Here is a 19,241-nt window from a genome sequence, read left to right on the forward strand (position 1 = left end):
AGCAATGGGCCTCAGCTAAAGTCCAGAGTCCTTTTCTTTTTTCTTTTCTTATTTCTTCTTTCTTCATCTTCATCTGTTAATTGTAAGCTATGATACCTCAGCCTTAAGTCCTGCCGCCCCTTTTTTTACAAGTCCAGGGCTTTCTTTCTGCACTGTTAGTAATGCCACTAATGCCACTCATTAGTTAGTAATGCCACTCATAACTATCAGGTTGATCCCAAAATGTGTCTATCTCGAGGTCTAACTCCACCCCCTGAGATATCACCTGCGGTGTCCCACCAGGCTCTGATCTGGGGCTTCTACACTTTTCAGTCTTCATTAAAGATCTTCGTACAGCTTGTAAGGGAGATTCAAAGCATATGTTTGCAAATGACACAATCTTATATGCACACAGCCCTCATCTCTCTGACCTTAGACACATACTTTAATCTGATTTTTAATACTTGAAAACTGGATTTCCCAAAACAAACTGTTTCTAAACACTGACAAGACTGTAACAATGGTATTTATTTATTTGCTTTTATTTATAAAATATTTTACCAGGAAGTAATACATTGAGAGTTACCTCTCATTCTCACGTTTGTCCTGGGCATAGAGTTAAGATGACAAATAATACATGGTTACAAATACAGTTACATAAGTGAACAGTGTATACATTATATACAAGACATAGCTTGCACAGTAGAGATAATATATATTATAGGCGTATGTAACAGTTACAGGCCAAATTAAAATGTGAGACAGTTTTAGTTTTGAAAGAACTTAAAATGGTGGTGTCTGTGATAGTCTCCGGTAGATTATTCCAGTTTGGGGTGCACGGTAAGAGAAGGAGGAGTGGACGGATAATTTGCTGAACCTTGGGACCATGGACAATCTTTTGGAGTCACATAGTTACATAGTTACATAGTAGATGAGGTTGAAAAAAAGACGTACTGTACGTCCATCAAGTTCAACCTATGCTAAATTAGACAACAGATACTTTATCATATATCATACTTACTTGTTGATCCAGAGGAAGGCAAACAAAAAAACCCCAGAGTCATATCATCCAATAATATCTCATAAGGGGAAAAATAAATTCCTTCGTGAGTCCAAGAATTGGCAATCAGATTAATCCCTGGATCAACATCCTTCCCATGTATACTTATTTGATTGACATTAGCATCTGCTGTGCGATACGCTTTCTGACTAGCATGCTTAGGGAGGATTTGTTCCTGTAAAGTACATCTAGTTTAGCATAGGTTTTGGATGTCAGGGTATCAGTGTGCATCACGAATGTTAAATCAGCAATAGTCAGCAAAGTCCTGAGCGGAGATGGGGGAAGGAGAGGCAGCTGAGGGTGGTTTGAGTAGAGTATCAGAGAACCGGGGGGTTGATGGAGGTGGATAAGGGGAGAAGCGAGATAGAGAGAATGAGATGAGATGATGGTCAGAGAGAGGAAAAGGGGAAATGGAGAAATCGGAGAGAGAGAGAAGTTTTTAGTGAAAACCAGGTCTAAGTAGTGGCCATCCTTGTGGGTGCTGGCTGCAGTCCACTGTTGAAGGCCAAAAGAAGTGGTTAGAGAGAGAAAGCGTGAAGCCCAAGGGAGAGAGGGGTCATCAATGTGGCAATTGAAGTCCCCAAGGAGAAGAACAGGGGAGTCTGAGGAGAGAAAGAAAGAGAGACAGGATTCAAAGTGAGAGAGAAAGGCAGAAGGGGGATGAGTAGAGGTAGGTGGGCGATAGATGCCTGCTACATGGACAGGGAGAGGAGAGAAGATCTGAACAGTGTGAGTCTCAAAGGAGGGAAAAGCAAGAGATGGAGGAATAGGAAGGGTTCAGTAACGGCAAATAGAGAAGAGCAGGAGCCCCACGCCTCCACCCCTGCCATCAGTGCACGGAGAGTGGGAGAAGGAAAGGCCACCATAGGAGAGGGCAGCTTCCAGAGCAGAGTCAGACTGAGTGAGCCAGGTCTCAGTTATAGCAAATAGGAGCAGAGAGTGAGAGAGAAAGAAGTCATGCACAGAGAGGAACTTGTTAGAGAGGGAGCGAGCATTCCAAAGGGCACAGGAGAAAGGGAGAGAGGAGGGATGATGACAGGGGATGGGTATGAGGTTGGAGGGGTTAACACCAGAAGGAGTAGAAGTTGCATGTGGGAGGCGAGGACGAGAGCAAGTATAAATAAGGCAGGGACCAGGATTGGGAGAAATATCCCCAGAAGCAAGGAGGAGAAGCATGGATAGCACTTAATGTAACCATGTATTTGTAACCATGTGTTTGTCATTATAACTCTGTGCCCACGACATACATGAAAACGAGAGGTAACTCTCAATGTATTACTTCCTGGTAGCACATTTTATAAATAAATATATGAAAGAAGAGAGCTTCACTTGCAAGCTGTATGATTTCCTCTGTGATGCATCTGGTGCAACCTTTTTTTGCCCCAGAATTGTACAACTTTTCCTTGGAACAAAGTCCTGTTTTTAGTATTTGTTATTTTCATGATATGATTACATTGGTTATACACATATAATTCCATTCAATAATAAAGTCTATACATGTACCTGCACACGGATATCCGTGTCTCCTCCACTGTACCCCAACTCCACCCATTTAATGTAGTTTTATATCCTTATTTCTTATGATTTACTTATAAGTACAGTAGAAACAAAGGGGGTTTATTTATCAAAGGGTGCACACCCTGCCCAGAGCAACACAGGACCCCAAAAACATCCGTTTTAACAAAAGCAATAAGTCCAGTTGAAAGCAATGTAATATGTTCATTAGTAACTCGTATTTTACACTATATTGTATTCTACAGCTCAACCCCGTTATAGCGCGTTCTGATACAACGCGAATCCGCTTATAACGCGATGAAAGCGCGGCTCCCAATTTATGTATATATGAATACTTTACAACACGATTATTGGTGTCTTAAATGCTTTATTGTACAATGCAAACAATTGTACATAATTTCTAACGTGATCCGCTTATAGCGCAATGTGATTCTTTGGACCCCAAGCACAGCGTAATAAGGGGGTTGAGCTGTACCAATTTGGGAGCAAATATAAATTATCCCAATATCTCCCCACGCCTGCTCAATTACTATGGCTATGTCCCTGATGGCGTGAGCTGCAGGGACAAGAACCACCTCTCAATGGGGCCGGCCTCACTAGCTGCCCTGGCGCGCAATTTGCCGCCGCGATGCACGACCAGATTTTCTAAATACTAGGAAATTGTCTTCAGAACTGGAGATGGAGCGCTGGCCACCCCCCCACCCCCCCCCCCGGCGGTTCAGCCACTGAGGGCGAACCAGCTAGATGACGTCATGGCTGCGCCCCATCACGCCCCCACCCTCCCATCTTTCCTTTACAGCTTCACCACAGACCGCAGATCGCGGTTTTAAGCGGTGCAAGCGCCGCCAGGATGCCAGGCGCGCGTGCAGCAGCCGCCACTGGGGGCCTAGCCTAAGGATGGGTCTAGCAGCGTGCGACTTACTTTAGCTGCACTATACCTAAGGGTTCCGGTTTTAAGGATAAAGCACCAGACACCAGTCACTGTTTTTTATTTTGGTCGAACCCAATAAAGTCTGGAAAACTACGAATTAAATTGATATTAGCCACCAATACCTTTCATTCGGGGAGTGTCCTAATGTGGTGCGTTTCCCGCATGAATATGGCTGCGTGGGCGCGGGACGAGGCGGCAGCACCAGGTAGCCAACGGAAGGTGGAGTGAGGCAACCAGGTACTGCCACCCCTACCCCTGGCACAGATCCCTATGCCACTGGCACACATATCTCCTGATCCCCGCACAATGATCCCCTGCCCCAGCACAGACTCCCAGCCCCCGGCACAGACTCTCAGCCCCCGGCACAGACTCCCAGCCCCAGGCACAGACTCCCAGCCCCCGGCACAGGGTTCCAGCCAACGGAAGGTGGAGTGAGGCAACCAGGTACTGCCACCCCTACCCCTGGCACAGATCCCTATGCCACTGGCACACAAATCTCCTGATCCCCGCACAATGATCCCCTGCCCCCAGCACACAGATTCCCAGCACACAGATCCTCTGTCCCCAGCACACAGATCCTCTGTCCCCAGCACACAGATCCTCTGTCCCCAGCACACAGATCCTCTGTCCCCAGCACACAGATCCTCTGTCCCCAGCACACAGATCCTCTGTCACCAGCACACAGGTCCCCTGCCCCTGGCACACAGATTCCCAGCACACAGATCCCCTGTCCATGGCACACAGATCCCCTGTCCCTGGCACACAGATCCCCTGTTCACGGCACACAGACCCACAAGCAATAAGGCCCCCTGTCCCTGGCACACAGATTCCCTTCCCCCAGCACACAGATCCCCTTCCCTCAGCACACAGATCCCTGTCCCCGGCACCCAGACCCCCAGCACACAGACCCCTTCCCCCAGCACACAGATCCCCTGCCCCAGCACAGACTCCCAGCCCCCGGCACAGACTCTCAGCCCCCGGCACAGACTCCCAGCCCCCGGCACAGACTCCCAGCCCCCGGCACAGGGTTCCAGCCCCCGGCACAGACTCCCAGCCCCCGGCACAGGGTTCCAGCCCCCGGCACAGACTCCCAGCCCCTGGCACAGACTCCCAGCCCCCGGCACAGGGTTCCAGCCCCCGGCACAAACTCCCAGCCCCCGGCACAGACTCTCAGCCCCCGGCACAGGGTTCCAGCCCCCGGCACAAACTCCCAGCCCCTGGCACAGACTCTCAGCCCCCAGCACAGACTCCCAGCCCCCGGCACAGACTCCCAGCCCCTGGCACAGGGTTCCAGCCCCCGGCAAAGATGCTCTGCCCCCAGCACACAGATTCCCCTGTCCCCAGCACACAGATCCCCCTGTCCCCAGCACACAGATCCCCCTGTCCCCAGCACACAGATCCCCCTGTCCCCAGCACACAGATCCCCCTGTCCCCAGCACACAGATCCCCTGCCCCAGCACACAGATCCCCCTGTCCCCAGTACACTGATCCCCTGTCCCCAGCACACAGATCCCCCTGTCCCCAGCACACAGATCCCCCAGCGCACGGCACGCAGATCCTGAGACACCGGAAAACAGGTTCCCAGCCCCCAGCACACACATCCCCTGCCCCCAGCACACAGACCCCTGCCCCCCCCCCCCCCCATCCCTTCTAGGACTTGAACTCCTTGCCCAAGCATACCGACAGCCCCATTGGCATGTCAGCTGGCATGTATGCCATTTGATGCTTGTGCAGTAAATACATTTGTACTAGAATTATACTGTTTTTTGCTATTTTTTATTGTTATATATTATTTAATCAGTGAAAAACACTGTGCCTATTCTATCGACACATAGAGCATTTAGTGGGTGTTGTGTCCTCGGGTGTGGCTCTGGTCAGAAGTAATATTTCTGGCTTGAAATCTGCAGTTTTGGGTGTAGTGAGACTGATGTCAGAGCCTTGGGCTGCTCCCATGCCTTTCAGAGACCATAAGAGGTGTCAGATCACTCACAGCACACAGCGATGCAGACACACAGCCACACACAGGCTTAGCACACTGCTCTGTGTGACACTTCCACAGGGCGGAGAGAGCAACATTGTCCCCTGCAGCTGTATCAGGTAAGAGAAATATCACACTGTCTTCTCTCTATCTAACAATATAATAATGTATCTATCTTATCTCCCTACCTGTGTGCAGTGCTCACGGTGTGATACAGAATGTCACTGCTGCTTTTTTTCATTTACGTGCTAAAAATTGCACTTTCTTTAAAAAAAAACAAAGGGATTTACTTTAGAAATCTACTCTCTTTTTTACAGCATGCATTTGGCTTAAATTTTTCTAAAATAAAGTCTAAAGAGCTGTGCCCCTCTGTTTAATAAAACAAATAAATGTTGATTTTTTTTAAAATCAGGGACACTTCATTTAATAAGTCACTTTGACCACTGTTTGTCTACCTACAATATATCTATATAAATTCATATATACTAACAGTATTCCCAATATATTTTATATATATATATATATATATATATATATATATAATCACCACTCTATATATATATATATATATATATATATATATATATATATATATATATATATATATATATATTAGTATGCATATTATTTATCTACAGTATCTATCTTTCAATAATCATTATCATAGGAACTGTGCATAGCCAATAAATAATAATATTAGAGTCTGCTGTTACAGTAATTTACCATGTCAAGTATTAGCTTGGTGTCAAAAACCTGTTTTTTTCTTTCTTCTTCTTCTAATTTGTGAATGAGTTTTACCCCGGATCACACCTGCAAAGCAGCAGCCACATCATTATAAATTATGACAACTTTCCCTTCTCCTAATGTTCCTCCATTTATCCATTTCTCAAATGTGTCACTGACGCAAGGCGGGTAACACCCCAGCACCTTCATACCCTGGTAAAATGGTCTTGGAGACCTCTGCTGGTGGTCATTATTTTCCTCTCCCCTCTCGGTCCCACTTCAACAAAAGCCTTATTTCGGGGTTTGGGACAGAGGTAACACCAAGACTGGCATAACCTCGTGTTACTGGAAGTTGAAGCGACTTTATGATACAATAACATGTTGTGAAGCCTGTGCCAATTAAATGCAGTTCGGACGTTTTCCGTATAATTCGCTTTAAGGAAACCATGTGAACTGAGGCAGCGTAACATCCAATCGAGCTATTTACTTGGCCCCTGATATCAGGAGGCGGAGGGGAAGTCACTAGTCCTTTAAGGTGGGGAGGAACCGTAACAGGAGTTTCAGATCCAGTCACTGTCCTGTCTCCTTTATACCCAGGTGAAATAAATCATTCTGGGGTTTAGGATGGTTCCCGACAGGAGGATGGGAGGAATACACCAATTTATTCTGTGTAGATAGAGGGGAAAAGAAAAGACAATATGTATTAAAGTGTATATATTAAAGTGGATAAGTCTCTGAGCATACGCCTCATAGCAATATCATACTAACGAATTCCCTAATCACTGCAACCTTCTCCCCTCTACTCCACTTCACACCTAACCAGGTGTGCTTCTGTTAGTAACCATCAAGCTAAGGAGATGTTGAATATCCCGAGGCTGCCATTTGTGTTCGGGCTCTTTGAGTTCTGACTATTACAACTAGTTTGTGATTCATTCATTAAACTGCAGCACTATTTACACTTCCATTTGTACTGATGCGGATGTGGCACAAGGTCCAAGACCTAAGATAGATAAAGTTACTTGACCCTTAACTTTTATGCCGTAGAAAATGTTTTAATCCATGCCCTTATGATCGCAAGTATTGATTCATGTAGACTACATTCCTCAACCACTATACTGTATTTTACTTTTATTTTAATGAAAATGTAATTTTTTTTTATTGACAGCCACCTGGGTTGAAGTGGTCTTTCTCAAACGTCCTCTACGTGGCGATGGCCGAACCAAGAAAGCAAAGGGCTTGGGTCGGCATTGTAAGAAGGATATTGACCTTTGGGTTTGCTTTGCTAGTACTGGGTGGCGTGAGTTGGGCTTTCATAGACAGCATCCCTTTAGTGACAGATGAGTTTCGGATCTTGGCCTTTGGCCTCTATGGAGCCTTCTTAGCCATCCACCTGATCATCCAGAGTTTCTTTGCATTCTTGGAGCACCGAAAGATGAAGAAGATTGGTCAGGACTGCAGTTACACTAAAACTGTGGCCTTGACCATCTCAGCTTACCAGGAGGACCCAGCCTATCTACGAGAATGCCTGGAGTCTGTCAAGAACGCCCAGTACCCTCCTGACAAACTTAAGGTAATCATGGTCATTGATGGTAACCGAGAGGAGGACAGCTACATGATGGATATGTTCAAAGAAATGTTTGAGGGGGAGGATGTGGGAACCATTGTCTGGGAAAACAACTACCATTCTTGGGACCCAGAGAAAGCTGCTAAGACCAGCAGTATTAGGGCACATCCTGAAAAACACATAGAAAACGCTGGAGCCCAGTGGAATAGTGGCACTAACCAAGGACTACCTGTGATTTATGAGGGGTCTATGGAGAACATTGAGCAAATGGGCTACCAAAGGAGTTCTTACTATGAGAACATAAATAGATATAATCAGGAACTATCTGACGACATGCAAGAGACAGACTTGCCCATCTATGATGAGGTTGAAGTTGAGGATCCTATGAGACAAGAAATTGTGAACATGCTCCAAACCACGCGGTGTGTGTGCATCATGCAAAAGTGGGGAGGGAAGAGAGAAGTCATGTACACACCTTTCAAAGCCCTGGGGGACTCTGTGGATTATATTCAGGTAAGAAGCTTTCTTTGCAGCAACGGAGAGTGAGAGAAAGAAACCTTTAGTTCTTCTATGGCTGGTCTCTTACACATGCTGTCAATAATCCTGCCTCTTTGTTACTTTGTCTTTAATCAGTTATCTGCTACTGTATTGTATATATTCTTCTCTCTGTGCATATTTAGAGTTTCCACTCTGAGATCACTAAGGTCTCCAATGAGCTGTTTGGTTGCATCAATGTGTTTTTCTGTCACTCTGGGAAATCTTAGTTTCTCATGAGAATACTTCCAAGACCATTCGATCTTTCCTCTCATGGGCTCACAAGGATGTATTTTGGATTCTCAAAATGTAGGTGTTTTCACTCTGGCAGGCAGTTGGATATAATTAGAATTATTTTTATGGCTAGTAGGACTCTCGTCTCTAGGTCTCTACATGAGGTCTTATTAGGATTCTCAGAATATAGTCCATACATGACTCCAATTACAGTGGGGTCTCATTAGCAGTTTCTCTGGGTGAGTAATTTTTTTTATCTATTTGCACAGGTTTGTGACTCAGACACCAAACTCGATCCATTGGCTACTGTAGAACTAGTGAAGGTCCTGGAGTCCAATGAGCAGTATGGAGCCGTGGGAGGAGATGTCCGGATCCTCAATCTTTCCGATTCCTACATCAGCTTCATGAGCAGTCTGAGGTACTGGATCGCTTTCAACGTGGAGAGAGCCTGCCAGTCCTACTTCAACTGTGTCTCCTGCATCAGTGGACCCCTCGGTAGGTCTCTATTCGGGTTTGTCATCTCTGAATATAGGCAGTATGCACTACAGAAAAACGGTATCTCTGGCACAGTTAGGTGGACAGAATGATGGCTCCAGAGCTCCATATTCGGTGTGCCACAAGCCTCATTTGTCCATGTGTCGCCATGTTACAGTGTGGTTAAAGGGAAAGCTTTGTCTGCTAACATTTCCCCTTGATCCCAGTCAATCTGTAACCACTATGTCTTCACTTTATGGACCATAAATAGGTAGAATCTGCGTACTGTATCTATGTATCTGTCTCTGCATTCACCTGTAACTAACAATTGTTTCCCCAAACACTCAGGGCTTTACCGGAATGACCTTCTGCAGCAGTTCCTTGAGTCCTGGTACAATCAAAAGTTTTTAGGGACCCACTGCACTTTTGGAGATGACCGTCATCTTACCAACCGACTGCTCAGTATTGGGTATGCAACCAAGTAAGTATAACAAGTAAATTGGATGATGTGAAGAGTTTAGAAGGCACTGCCAGTATGTACAGTAATATAAAACATTGAGTTCACAATTACTACTGAAATGTAGCCTGTAATAACAATAAGAATTATTGATTTGCCAATTGTATTCTGTCTGTGCTTTGCAGCACATCTCTTACCAGCACCAGTAATCTATGTATCATGGCAATTAGGAGTGAGCCGTATAGATCACACATTGCCAGAAAGCTCTGCTGCTTTACTGAAACAGCACACGCATAACATTGTGAATAAAGTCTGTAATAAGAACTATAGAGAGCTGGGGAACTGCAATGTGTGGGGATTGAATACAAAGAAAACAAAACATGTAGAGACGGGGGAAGAGCTAAAGAGAGTGAGCGTGACAAAATAGCAAAAGTGACAATTACAAAGAGAAGACCAGTTTAGAAGAACAATATAAAGGTATGTAACAGAGTCAATGTCCAGGATCTGTGGACAAAAGGCCCTGAATAATTCTTACTGCTTCCAATAAGAAAGCAAAAAAGTAACGACATTACATTAACTCCATCGCAATCAGGTCCAGTGAGTAAGACTTGGAGGTGCTGGACCAAAAGTTATATTCTAATGGATTATCTCTAATTTCAATCAGCAATACTCAATTACGTTAATTATTGACAAGTGATAATCACCAGTGAATGAGACTCACACCGAATGAATAGCTTTTAATAAGTAAAGAATAGTCCCAGTAAGGGATATTTGACAAGTGTCTAACCCAAACTTTAACCCTTTAGATACACAGCACGGTCTAAAGGCTACTCAGAGACCCCCGCCGAGTTCCTGCGTTGGCTGAACCAGCAGACTCGCTGGACCAAGTCCTACTTCCGGGAGTGGCTATACAATGCCCTGTGGTGGCACAAACACCACCTTTGGATGACCTACGAGTCAGTCATTTCTGGGATCTTTCCATTCTTCGTCACAGCCACGGTGATAAAGCTCTTTTTCAGCTGTCACTTGTGGGACATTCTGTGGGTCCTCATCTGCATCCAACTCATTGCCACCGTCAAAGCTCTCTACGCCTGCTGCCTCCGGGGAAACATGGTCATGATATTCATGTCCCTGTATGCAGTCCTCTATATGGTGGGTCTCCTCCCCACCAAGTACTTTGCCATACTCACCATGAACAAGAGTAGCTGGGGCACATCGGGACGGAAAAAGATGGTGGGGAACTACATGCCACTTGTCCCGCTGTCCATCTGGGGGACAATTCTGTTCGCAGGTCTCCTCTACACTATCATCATGTTGTCGCTGTGCACCCAATGCAGGCTCATTGAGGCCGAGATAACCTACCTCATCTATGGCTCTATCGCCTACGTTAGCTACTGGGTGTTCATGATAAGTCTCTACTTTGTGTGGATCAAGCGCTGCTGCAGGAAGAGATCTAATTACTATGACATCCATGACTGACAACACCAGATGCATCCATCTGAGCATCCGCCTCAGCGACAGCTTTAGGGAAGGACACATAACAAATGTGGGACATTTTTCACCCCTATTCCCAGCCTCTGCTTTCCAGCCTTGTACATGTGGACTCAACACATGAAGGTTACATAATTATGGTCCCTCTTTCTAATAAGTATTGCTGGATATGCTCTCCGTGAACATACTGCACCGACACACTTTATTCGAGCAAATGCCCAGTTTGTACCTGGCAGATACCTGGAATGCGCCGCTCCTCACCTCTGACAAGACCCGTTGCGTTTGCCTTCCCAGCCTGGGTTCATGCCTGGCTGACGGGCAGCTGATCTGTTAAATGATAATGATTAGGATTTAATAGGCTGCAATGCTTCGCGTGTCTACCAGATGGCATAAATTCATGAATTGTAATGCAGTATATATATATGTACTGTGCAGTATTGCAGCCAGCGGGAATAAAATGCTTCAATCCCTGCCTGGAAAATAACCCAATACACTCGGGCAGAAAACAGTCACAAACCTCAATACACCCGGGTATACCCGAATTCGTGGGACTAGCCAAGCTCGAATAAAGTGTGTCGCCAGTGTATGAAGTCGTTTTTCAATCCCATCTGTACAATTAACCACTATTTTATCACCAGCATTACTGGGTATTAATATTATCAGGGGTGGAGGCAAGTGTCCAAATTGTTAAAAATAAATTGGGCCTCTCGTGCCCTGTTCTGAATGTACTCTATTCCCCCTTATATTTGCACACTTATACCTTTCCATTATAACACTACCGTGATTCCAGACCTCTACTCCGTGCATTGGAAAATGCTGCTCTGCAGGCTCTGGGAACATGGTAAGGAGGGTGGATTAGAGGTGTAAGAGACCATTTCATAGCTGGCACAGGGGAGGCTCAGGGAATGAAGCGCTGGTTACTGTGTGAAAGTATATGGGGAAATCCTTAGGACAGACAGCTATTGTACTTTAGACTCAATTGATTTCAGTGGAATAAAGGCCTCTGGAGACAGCAATATTATTAACTTATAAAATTATATGAATAAAGTTTATATTATTTATTCAACTTTCTTAAATGTATATAACCTTGCACAATTGAGTGAATAAGCAAATGTGTCAGGACTGCAGAATTCCCCAGGCCTCATACATTTCCTGCAGCATGTATCTGCAAGCAGAGCGCTGTAATGCAGGCACCTTCAGTAATGTAATATATATATATATACATCTTTATCAAGGAAATTGTGACATTGTTTGTGCACATGTGAATAAATACATGTATTTTCTAATAATATTGGCTACGTGTTATATTCTTTTTGGCAGTTTTATATGTATGTGTTATTTTTGCAAACGTGTTAGCTCATTTATTTTGCGTGTGTGTATATTATATATTATATATATATATATATATATATATATATATATATATATATATATATATATATATCAGAAAAAAGTGGGACTGCGCCTGGATCAGATCAATCTTAGTTCCAACATTAAGTTATTAAATCTATTATTTGTATCTGATGACTATATTGTAGGACTAATAACCCTACGGGAAGTATATTTAGCTTTGTATCAGTACTATGGGTAGCCAATAATAAAGAAACAATACATGAATCAATTTAAATCCACTGCTAAGCCAATAGATTTTAATAAAAATGATATACAATTAGTACATTATAAAAAGGAAATGTCCAGAAAACTTAACATCATTGCCGAAAATATGATCACATGAAGCATATGATTCCGCCCCAGGTCGTTCTCTGGAGGCTGCTTAATGCATAGATACTGTACATCCACCTCTTCAAATGAAAAATAAGAAAAAACAATAAGTCAAAAAATAATAACCCAATCTTTTTTCAATCTCTAGAGAATTCATGAATTCTCAATCAATTTGTCCTATGTGAACATTGATAGGCAATCAATATCAGATACATTTAATTACAACTTTAAATATTGAAGTCTATTAACTAATATCTAGTATATTGAGCCATCCTAGAATTTGCATAGGTCACATAGAGGTATATCGTATATGTGAAATAATGTTTTAATTAAAGCCATATGAACTTCATTTCTGTTTCTACTGTTCTCCAATTCTAGCCATATGTGGATTCATTTTTCCATTTTTAATTTTTTATAATGTTTGTATAAATTAGACTAATATAACTGTATTATATATTATAATTTGTGTTAAAATAATTTTTAATGTGATGGGATCTTGCTGCCTTTAATATATGTTTCTCACCTCTACACATAAAACATTTCCTATAGTTCAGGTTACATTCAATTGGTATTAAGTATCCATTACCTGTTTTGTGTCATACTTTTTCCTAGTGGACAATGGGACAAGGTCAATCAGGACTGGGTAGCGTCATCCCCTGATGAAATCAGCGTTTAGCTGAAGAAAAGCGTAGGGTTGCTGCTCTTAGCTTACAATCGTTGCCACTCACATCATTGGACAAGGAGGCTGCTAGCTGATCCGGACGAGTATCCTGGAGGTGGAACCAATCTATAACCGCTTGGATTGCCGGGGGACTCGATTTGGAGGGAGGCAGAGTCAGCGGAGTTCCCCAGGAACTACGCAGGATATCAGATCCAGCGGAACCACGTCCTTGGAGCATGAGTTTACTCCTAAACTGCCCGCTTTAAACGGATGTTTGTGTGTGACATTGTGCGACGTGAGGGCGTAACCAGGCTTACACTAAAGGTTTAAGCCCATTTGGTTACCTCTGATCCATGCATTTGGGTTTGGGAGTGTTAGCTCTTGAGCCCAGTGATTGTGCATGCATTCTGTAAAATTATGCAACTGTAACCCTGCTTTCCCCCAGACTCTATGGTGGTGTCTAGGGTGCATGGGGGCAGATTACATGCGGTGTGGTGCATACCTGTGAGTTACAGGAGGGCCTGAGCTTCCCGCGATGTTGTGGGGGAGCCAGGACCGGGCTTCTGGGGTGGTAGCCTCCATGATCTCTTAATGATGCAGCGCCTCCATCTTCTATACTCCCAGGAATATGGGACAGGACCTGTATAGAAGAACCCCTGGGGTCCCAGGGTAATACCTTCCAATTCACACACAGTCTTTGTTTATAATGAATAGTCTCTTTTATTGACAGATCAGCAATCTCCCAACGGTGGTGGCTTCCAGTAGCCGCAACAACAACAGCAAAGACTTGTTATTACGCCGCTCTCCTTCCACACATATAATTCCTCCTCTCCTTCCCTCCAAGTCTCTCCTCCGACAGGATGGTCTGGGCTAGGGCTTCAATACCCCGTGGCCCACCCCCGAGGTTATCCTCGCGGTGGGGCTTGAATTCTCCCCATCACCCCTGGCAGCGGGGTGAGGGCATTGGTCCACCAAGTCTATAATTCTATCAGCTCTACTAAAGGAAGCTGATCTTTCCACTCCTTTCTCTCTCTCTCTGCTCCTGCACTCTGTGCAGGGGAGACCGCGGTCTCCTCCAACTCCTCCGACCGATCCGCAGGATTCTTGGACTCACGGCATACAAACGGAACTGCATACTCCCGGCATAACTAGAAAACTAACCTACTACACAGGAGTTGCTGCTAAATATAGAGCTAGCCCCGCCCTTCGTGATGTCAGCAGAACCTCCCCTCTTGCTCACGCCTGCAGCAGAGTCCAGGCCTGCATCTACCACTCAGGATAGGGCTTTGAAGGGGGAAAACCCATAATGATTACTGGTGCCTGATCTTAACAGGACTTACCACAGTAGAAGGGAGATAGGTATAGCCTGTGCTGTTTACAGGGGGCTACACAACAATAAAGAATTATGCATGGCTGGTTACCTCTGATCCATATTTGGGGTTTTAGAGGGTCAGCTCTTGAACCTGTTTGTTGTACTTGCAATGTATGTAATAGATGTACATACAATGTATGTAAAAGACCAAGGGGTTAAATACCGCTGGGGGTTCCCCTTCAAGTTGGTGGTGCTCCGCAATGGCCGCCACCACACAGTGTCCGCCCCTGAAGACGCAAAGGACTTCCTAAAAGCATTAGGGGTCCCCCTCCCTCCACAGAAGAACAACCGTCCCCACACGGATGCGACGTCGGAGACGGCCCCCCAAGAAACCCCCCGAGCATCGGAGAGACTGGCTAGTCAGCGACTCCGGTGAATCCAGATGTCCCCGCTGCCTGCTGGAACTCAGCAAACTACAGGACGCCCTCACAGACGTCCCTCGCAGACCCAGAGGCCCTAAAGACCGAAGCAAATAACTACCATCAAAACCCACAACGAACGAGAGTCCCCATGGGCCCTACAGACCCCAACACAACTGCCCACAAACCTTTGCCCCCCCCTCCTATACCCTCCCCCCCCTCCTATACCCTGCCCCCCCCTCCTTCCTCTCCCCCCTTCCCTCCGTTCCCCCCATCCTCCTCCCCCCCTCTCCCCCCTCCCCACCGCTATTCCCCCCCTCCATACCCCCCCCTCCCTCACCCCCTACCCCCCCCCTAAACACAAATATCCAGTCCACTTACCTTCCCGCTTCCCCCCGATGCCAAGAGAACCGAAGCTGCACCCGCGGAGTTCCAGACACCAGCGTAGAACAACAGCACCCGTGCCACTCCCCAAGCTCCACAGAAGCCGTCTTCTCGCGATCTCTTCGAACGAGACTATCACCCGGGCCCCAACCCGAGGAGGCCCGACTCCGGGACCGGAGAACCAGGGACTCTCCTAACAGACACCTCACTCCAGGGACACCTGCCGGACCCCCCCCCCCTCCCTCTCTCCCTACACGTGTCTCTCTCCCCCCCTGCCATCCCTCCTTAACCCCCCCTATCCTAACCCCCCCCTCGACCCCCACGCCCCCCCCCAAACCAGAGTACCCAGCCTACTTACCCACACGTTTCCCCCCGATGCCAAGGGAACTACAGCTGCACCCGCGGAGACCCAGCCACCAGAGAAGAAGAACAGCATGCGCGCTGCTCCACAAGCCCTCTCTCCGCGTTCCCGATTGTCAAGAACCCCTCCAGACCCTCAACTCGGGGAGGACCAACTCCGAGACCGGAGATCCAGGGACTCTCCGAATAGACACAGCTATACAAGGACTGCTGCCGGAGGCCCCCTCCCCCCCCGCCCACAACAATCAGGTTGTATGAACGAACAATGACACCCACCCCCCACTCCCTAATCAAAATGTGATGTACCCCATTATCCTCCAAGGAAAGCCCCATTGGCAATATACAAACCACATGTGTATAAGTAAGGTATAAATATACAGTTTAAGCATGGTCCAGGGTTAAGAAGGAGCTCTCCTCAGGAGTATCCCCCAAACAATAAAGAATGTTATAAATAACGTGCCCCCCTCCCCCCCTCCTTCCCCACCCCCCTCCTTTCCCCCATCCTCCCCCCCCCCCTCCCCCCCTCCCCCCCTCCCCCCTTTCCAATCAGACCAAGGACCTTGTTAGCTGACTCCCCATAAGAACCCTCCCCCCCCCATCTCACCCCAAGGTGTCCCCCCCTCCCTCCCCTCCCCCCCCAGGGTAGATCTGCTATGTATAACCAACCTGTTCCACCCTATATCAATGTATGCACCAATATCGAGTGTATAGAAGACAACCACAATGTTTAGGCGATACCTCGGCCTAGGAAAAGAACTCCTCCCGAGAGCAATGTTTTAACCACCTATTGAGAAAGCAAATATTGGGTCGTCCCCCCTGCCCCCCCCTTGTCCCCCCCATCCCCCCCTCCCCCCTCATCCCCCTCCTCTCCCCCCCTCCTCCCCCTCCCCCCCCCATCCCCCACCTCCCCCCCTCCCCCCCACTAGCCAATCAAACGATAATGATAAGAGCACCTCCAACTACTTAACCCAATGCAACCTCCCGTCCCTCACACAACAAGAACTTGAGTTCCTAAACCAGAGAATAACCCAAGAAGAGCTAGATAATGCAATATCCTCACTCAAAATAGCCAAGACACCCGGACCGGATGGATTCTCTAACGGTTACTATAAAAAATTAGCAAAATCCCTGTCCCCCTACCTCCTAGAAATGTTTAACTCCTTTCTACAGGGAGAACAGATCCCAGGCACTATGTCAGCAGCCAATTTGGCCATCATACATAAAGAGGGCAGAGACCCACTTCAATGCGGCAGCTACCGCCCAATATCCCTGCTAAACACTGACCTCAAGCTTTTCAGTAAAATTCTAGCAAACAGACTGAACCCTATTCTCCCAAGGCTAATTCATATAGACCAGGTGGGATTTGTGTCAGGAAGACAGGCCTCTGACAACACCCGCAAAATTATTGATATTATAGACCACGTGCACCTCAAACAATCTCAGGCCTTGATACTCAGCCTCGACGCGGAAAAGGCCTTTGACCGGATCAAATGGTCCTTCCTTGACCAGACGATGCGCCAATTCGGCTTCTCCGGCCCATTCCTTGATGGAGTCCGAGCCCTCTACACTAACCCCACGGCCTTATTAAAACTACCGGGTGGCCGATCCAACCCAATAAAAATCCAAAACGGTACCAGACAAGGCTGCCCCCTTTCCCCTTTACTCTTCGCCCTGTCCATAGAGCCCCTAGCCGCCAGAATCAGAACTGAACCAACCGTAAAAGGAATTTTAGTCGGTGACAGGGAGTATAAAATCTCCCTGTTCGCCGATGATATTATCCTTACCCTATCAGATCCCCTCACTTCCCTCCCCAACCTAGAAAAACTGTTAGACCAATTTGGCCGCCTCTCAGACTACAAAGTCAACACAGACAAGTCAGAGGCCCTCAATATCTCTCTACCGAATCCCATATGGACAACCCTGCAAAAGAAATTTAAGTATAAATGGAATAGCTCCCATATCAAGTATTTAGGGATTAAAATAGCGAGCTCATATGGCTCACTATATCAAACCAACTACCCTCCCCTTTTCCGTCAGATCGTAGGAGATCTCGAGACCTGGCAGACCCACCAAATATCCTGGTTCGGCAGAATAATATCCACCAAAATGAATATCCTTCCCCGCTTGCTTTATTATATTCAGACCCTCCCTGTCCCCGTCCCACTAGCAGATCTGAGGAATATCCAGACCCATATTCTGCGTTTCATCTGGCAACAACGAAGAGCCAGGGTCCCACGGTCAGTACTTTTAGCGTCGAGGACGATAGGGGGTCTGGGGGCGCCGGATGTAGTCCGATACTACCAGTCAGCCCAGCTGAGGCAGGTGGTGGTTTGGAACAACCCCCCGACCTCTAACTGCTGGCTGGAGATAGAGACGCACCACGCGTCCCCGACCCCCCTCTCAGCCCTACTATGGACCCACGCCCACAAAGGCAAGAAGCCCATGAGACTCAGCCTTGGAGCAATGAGATGCACGTGGTCGACATGGTTGAAAACCAAAGGGAAATATGGCCTAGCTTCAACCCCCTCTCAATTGACCCCCTTATTCGGGAACCCGGATTTCCCGCCCGGTTGTTCCCGACCCCAATTCAGCCAATTTCAAGGCCTAAACATCAGAGTGGTTGCGGACTTACTGGAAAACGACGAGGTCATGCCCCTCCGGGAACTACGAATCAAATTAACGTCCCCTGATCTACCTATATTCCAATATTTACAGATTAGACATTTCCTGAAAACCCAATCCCCTAGCCTAAAATTCCCACCGCGCTCCAGATTTGAGACCCTCTGCCTCAGAGGCGAATACCAAAGAGGCCTCATCTCCGAGATATATAGAATACTAGAGGCGGCCCAGCCCTCCCCTAGTCATTTATATATGCAAAGGTGGAGCGAGGACCTGAACACCAATATAGACCTTGAGGACTGGGAGGATATCTGGGAGGCAGCTACCAAAACTTCAATTTGCTCCGTCACAAAAGAAAATATTTACAAAATATTATTTCACTGGTACCTGACCCCGAGTAGACTGAGCCAAATCTACCCAGGCACCCCCGACGAATGCTGGAGGGGATGTGGTCAAAGGGGGGACATGTCCCACATTTGGTGGACATGCCCGGAGATCCAAAAATTCTGGACCCGGATCCAGGGCCTTCTGACCGAGACCCTGGATGTTGAGATACCCCTGGACCCCCTGACCTACGTGCTGGGAAAACCAGCCGACGACCTTCCCCCCCCCCTATAGCCAGACTCACGGCAGCGATCCTAACGGCCGCCAGATGCTGCGTAGCGGCGGCTTGGAAGAAAATCAAAGCCCCCTCTAGAAGAACGGTAGTCACTAGGATAGATGGAATTATGGGTATGGAAAGACTAACGGCAATGCTGAGACAAAGGATGCCGCAATTCTACTCAACCTGGGAACCCTGGCCAGGATCAGGCGCCCTGACTATC

At 46.8% G+C, this 19,241-nt stretch overlaps 1 protein-coding gene across 1 annotated transcript; it reads left to right on the forward strand.

The window, feature by feature from the left end:
- Positions 1-5,456: 5,456 nt before the first annotated feature.
- LOC142497922 (hyaluronan synthase 1-like) lies at positions 5,457-12,179 on the forward strand. Its single transcript, XM_075606375.1, has 5 exons — positions 5,457-5,582; positions 7,352-8,263; positions 8,788-9,013; positions 9,341-9,473; positions 10,256-12,179. The coding sequence occupies exons 2-5, from the start codon at positions 7,397-7,399 to the stop codon at positions 10,926-10,928; spliced, it is 1,899 nt and encodes a 632-aa protein (XP_075462490.1). The 5' UTR covers positions 5,457-5,582; positions 7,352-7,396; the 3' UTR covers positions 10,929-12,179.
- The last annotated feature ends 7,062 nt before the right edge of the window (positions 12,180-19,241 follow it).

The sequence above is a fragment of the Ascaphus truei genome, chromosome 6, assembly GCF_040206685.1.
Source record: "Ascaphus truei isolate aAscTru1 chromosome 6, aAscTru1.hap1, whole genome shotgun sequence".
In the NCBI taxonomy this organism is placed as follows: Eukaryota; Metazoa; Chordata; class Amphibia; order Anura; family Ascaphidae; genus Ascaphus; species Ascaphus truei.

Bases quoted from the DNA above. Each gene is read 5' to 3' on its own strand.
- LOC142497922 (XM_075606375.1), top strand. From the start codon at position 7,397: ATGGCCGAACCAAGAAAGCAAAGGGCTTGGGTCGGCATTGTAAGAAGG. The intron at 9,014-9,340 runs GTAGGTCTCTAT...CCAAACACTCAG, and splicing joins CTGCATCAGTGGACCCCTCG to GGCTTTACCGGAATGACCTT. The intron at 9,474-10,255 runs GTAAGTATAACA...TTAACCCTTTAG, and splicing joins AGTATTGGGTATGCAACCAA to ATACACAGCACGGTCTAAAG.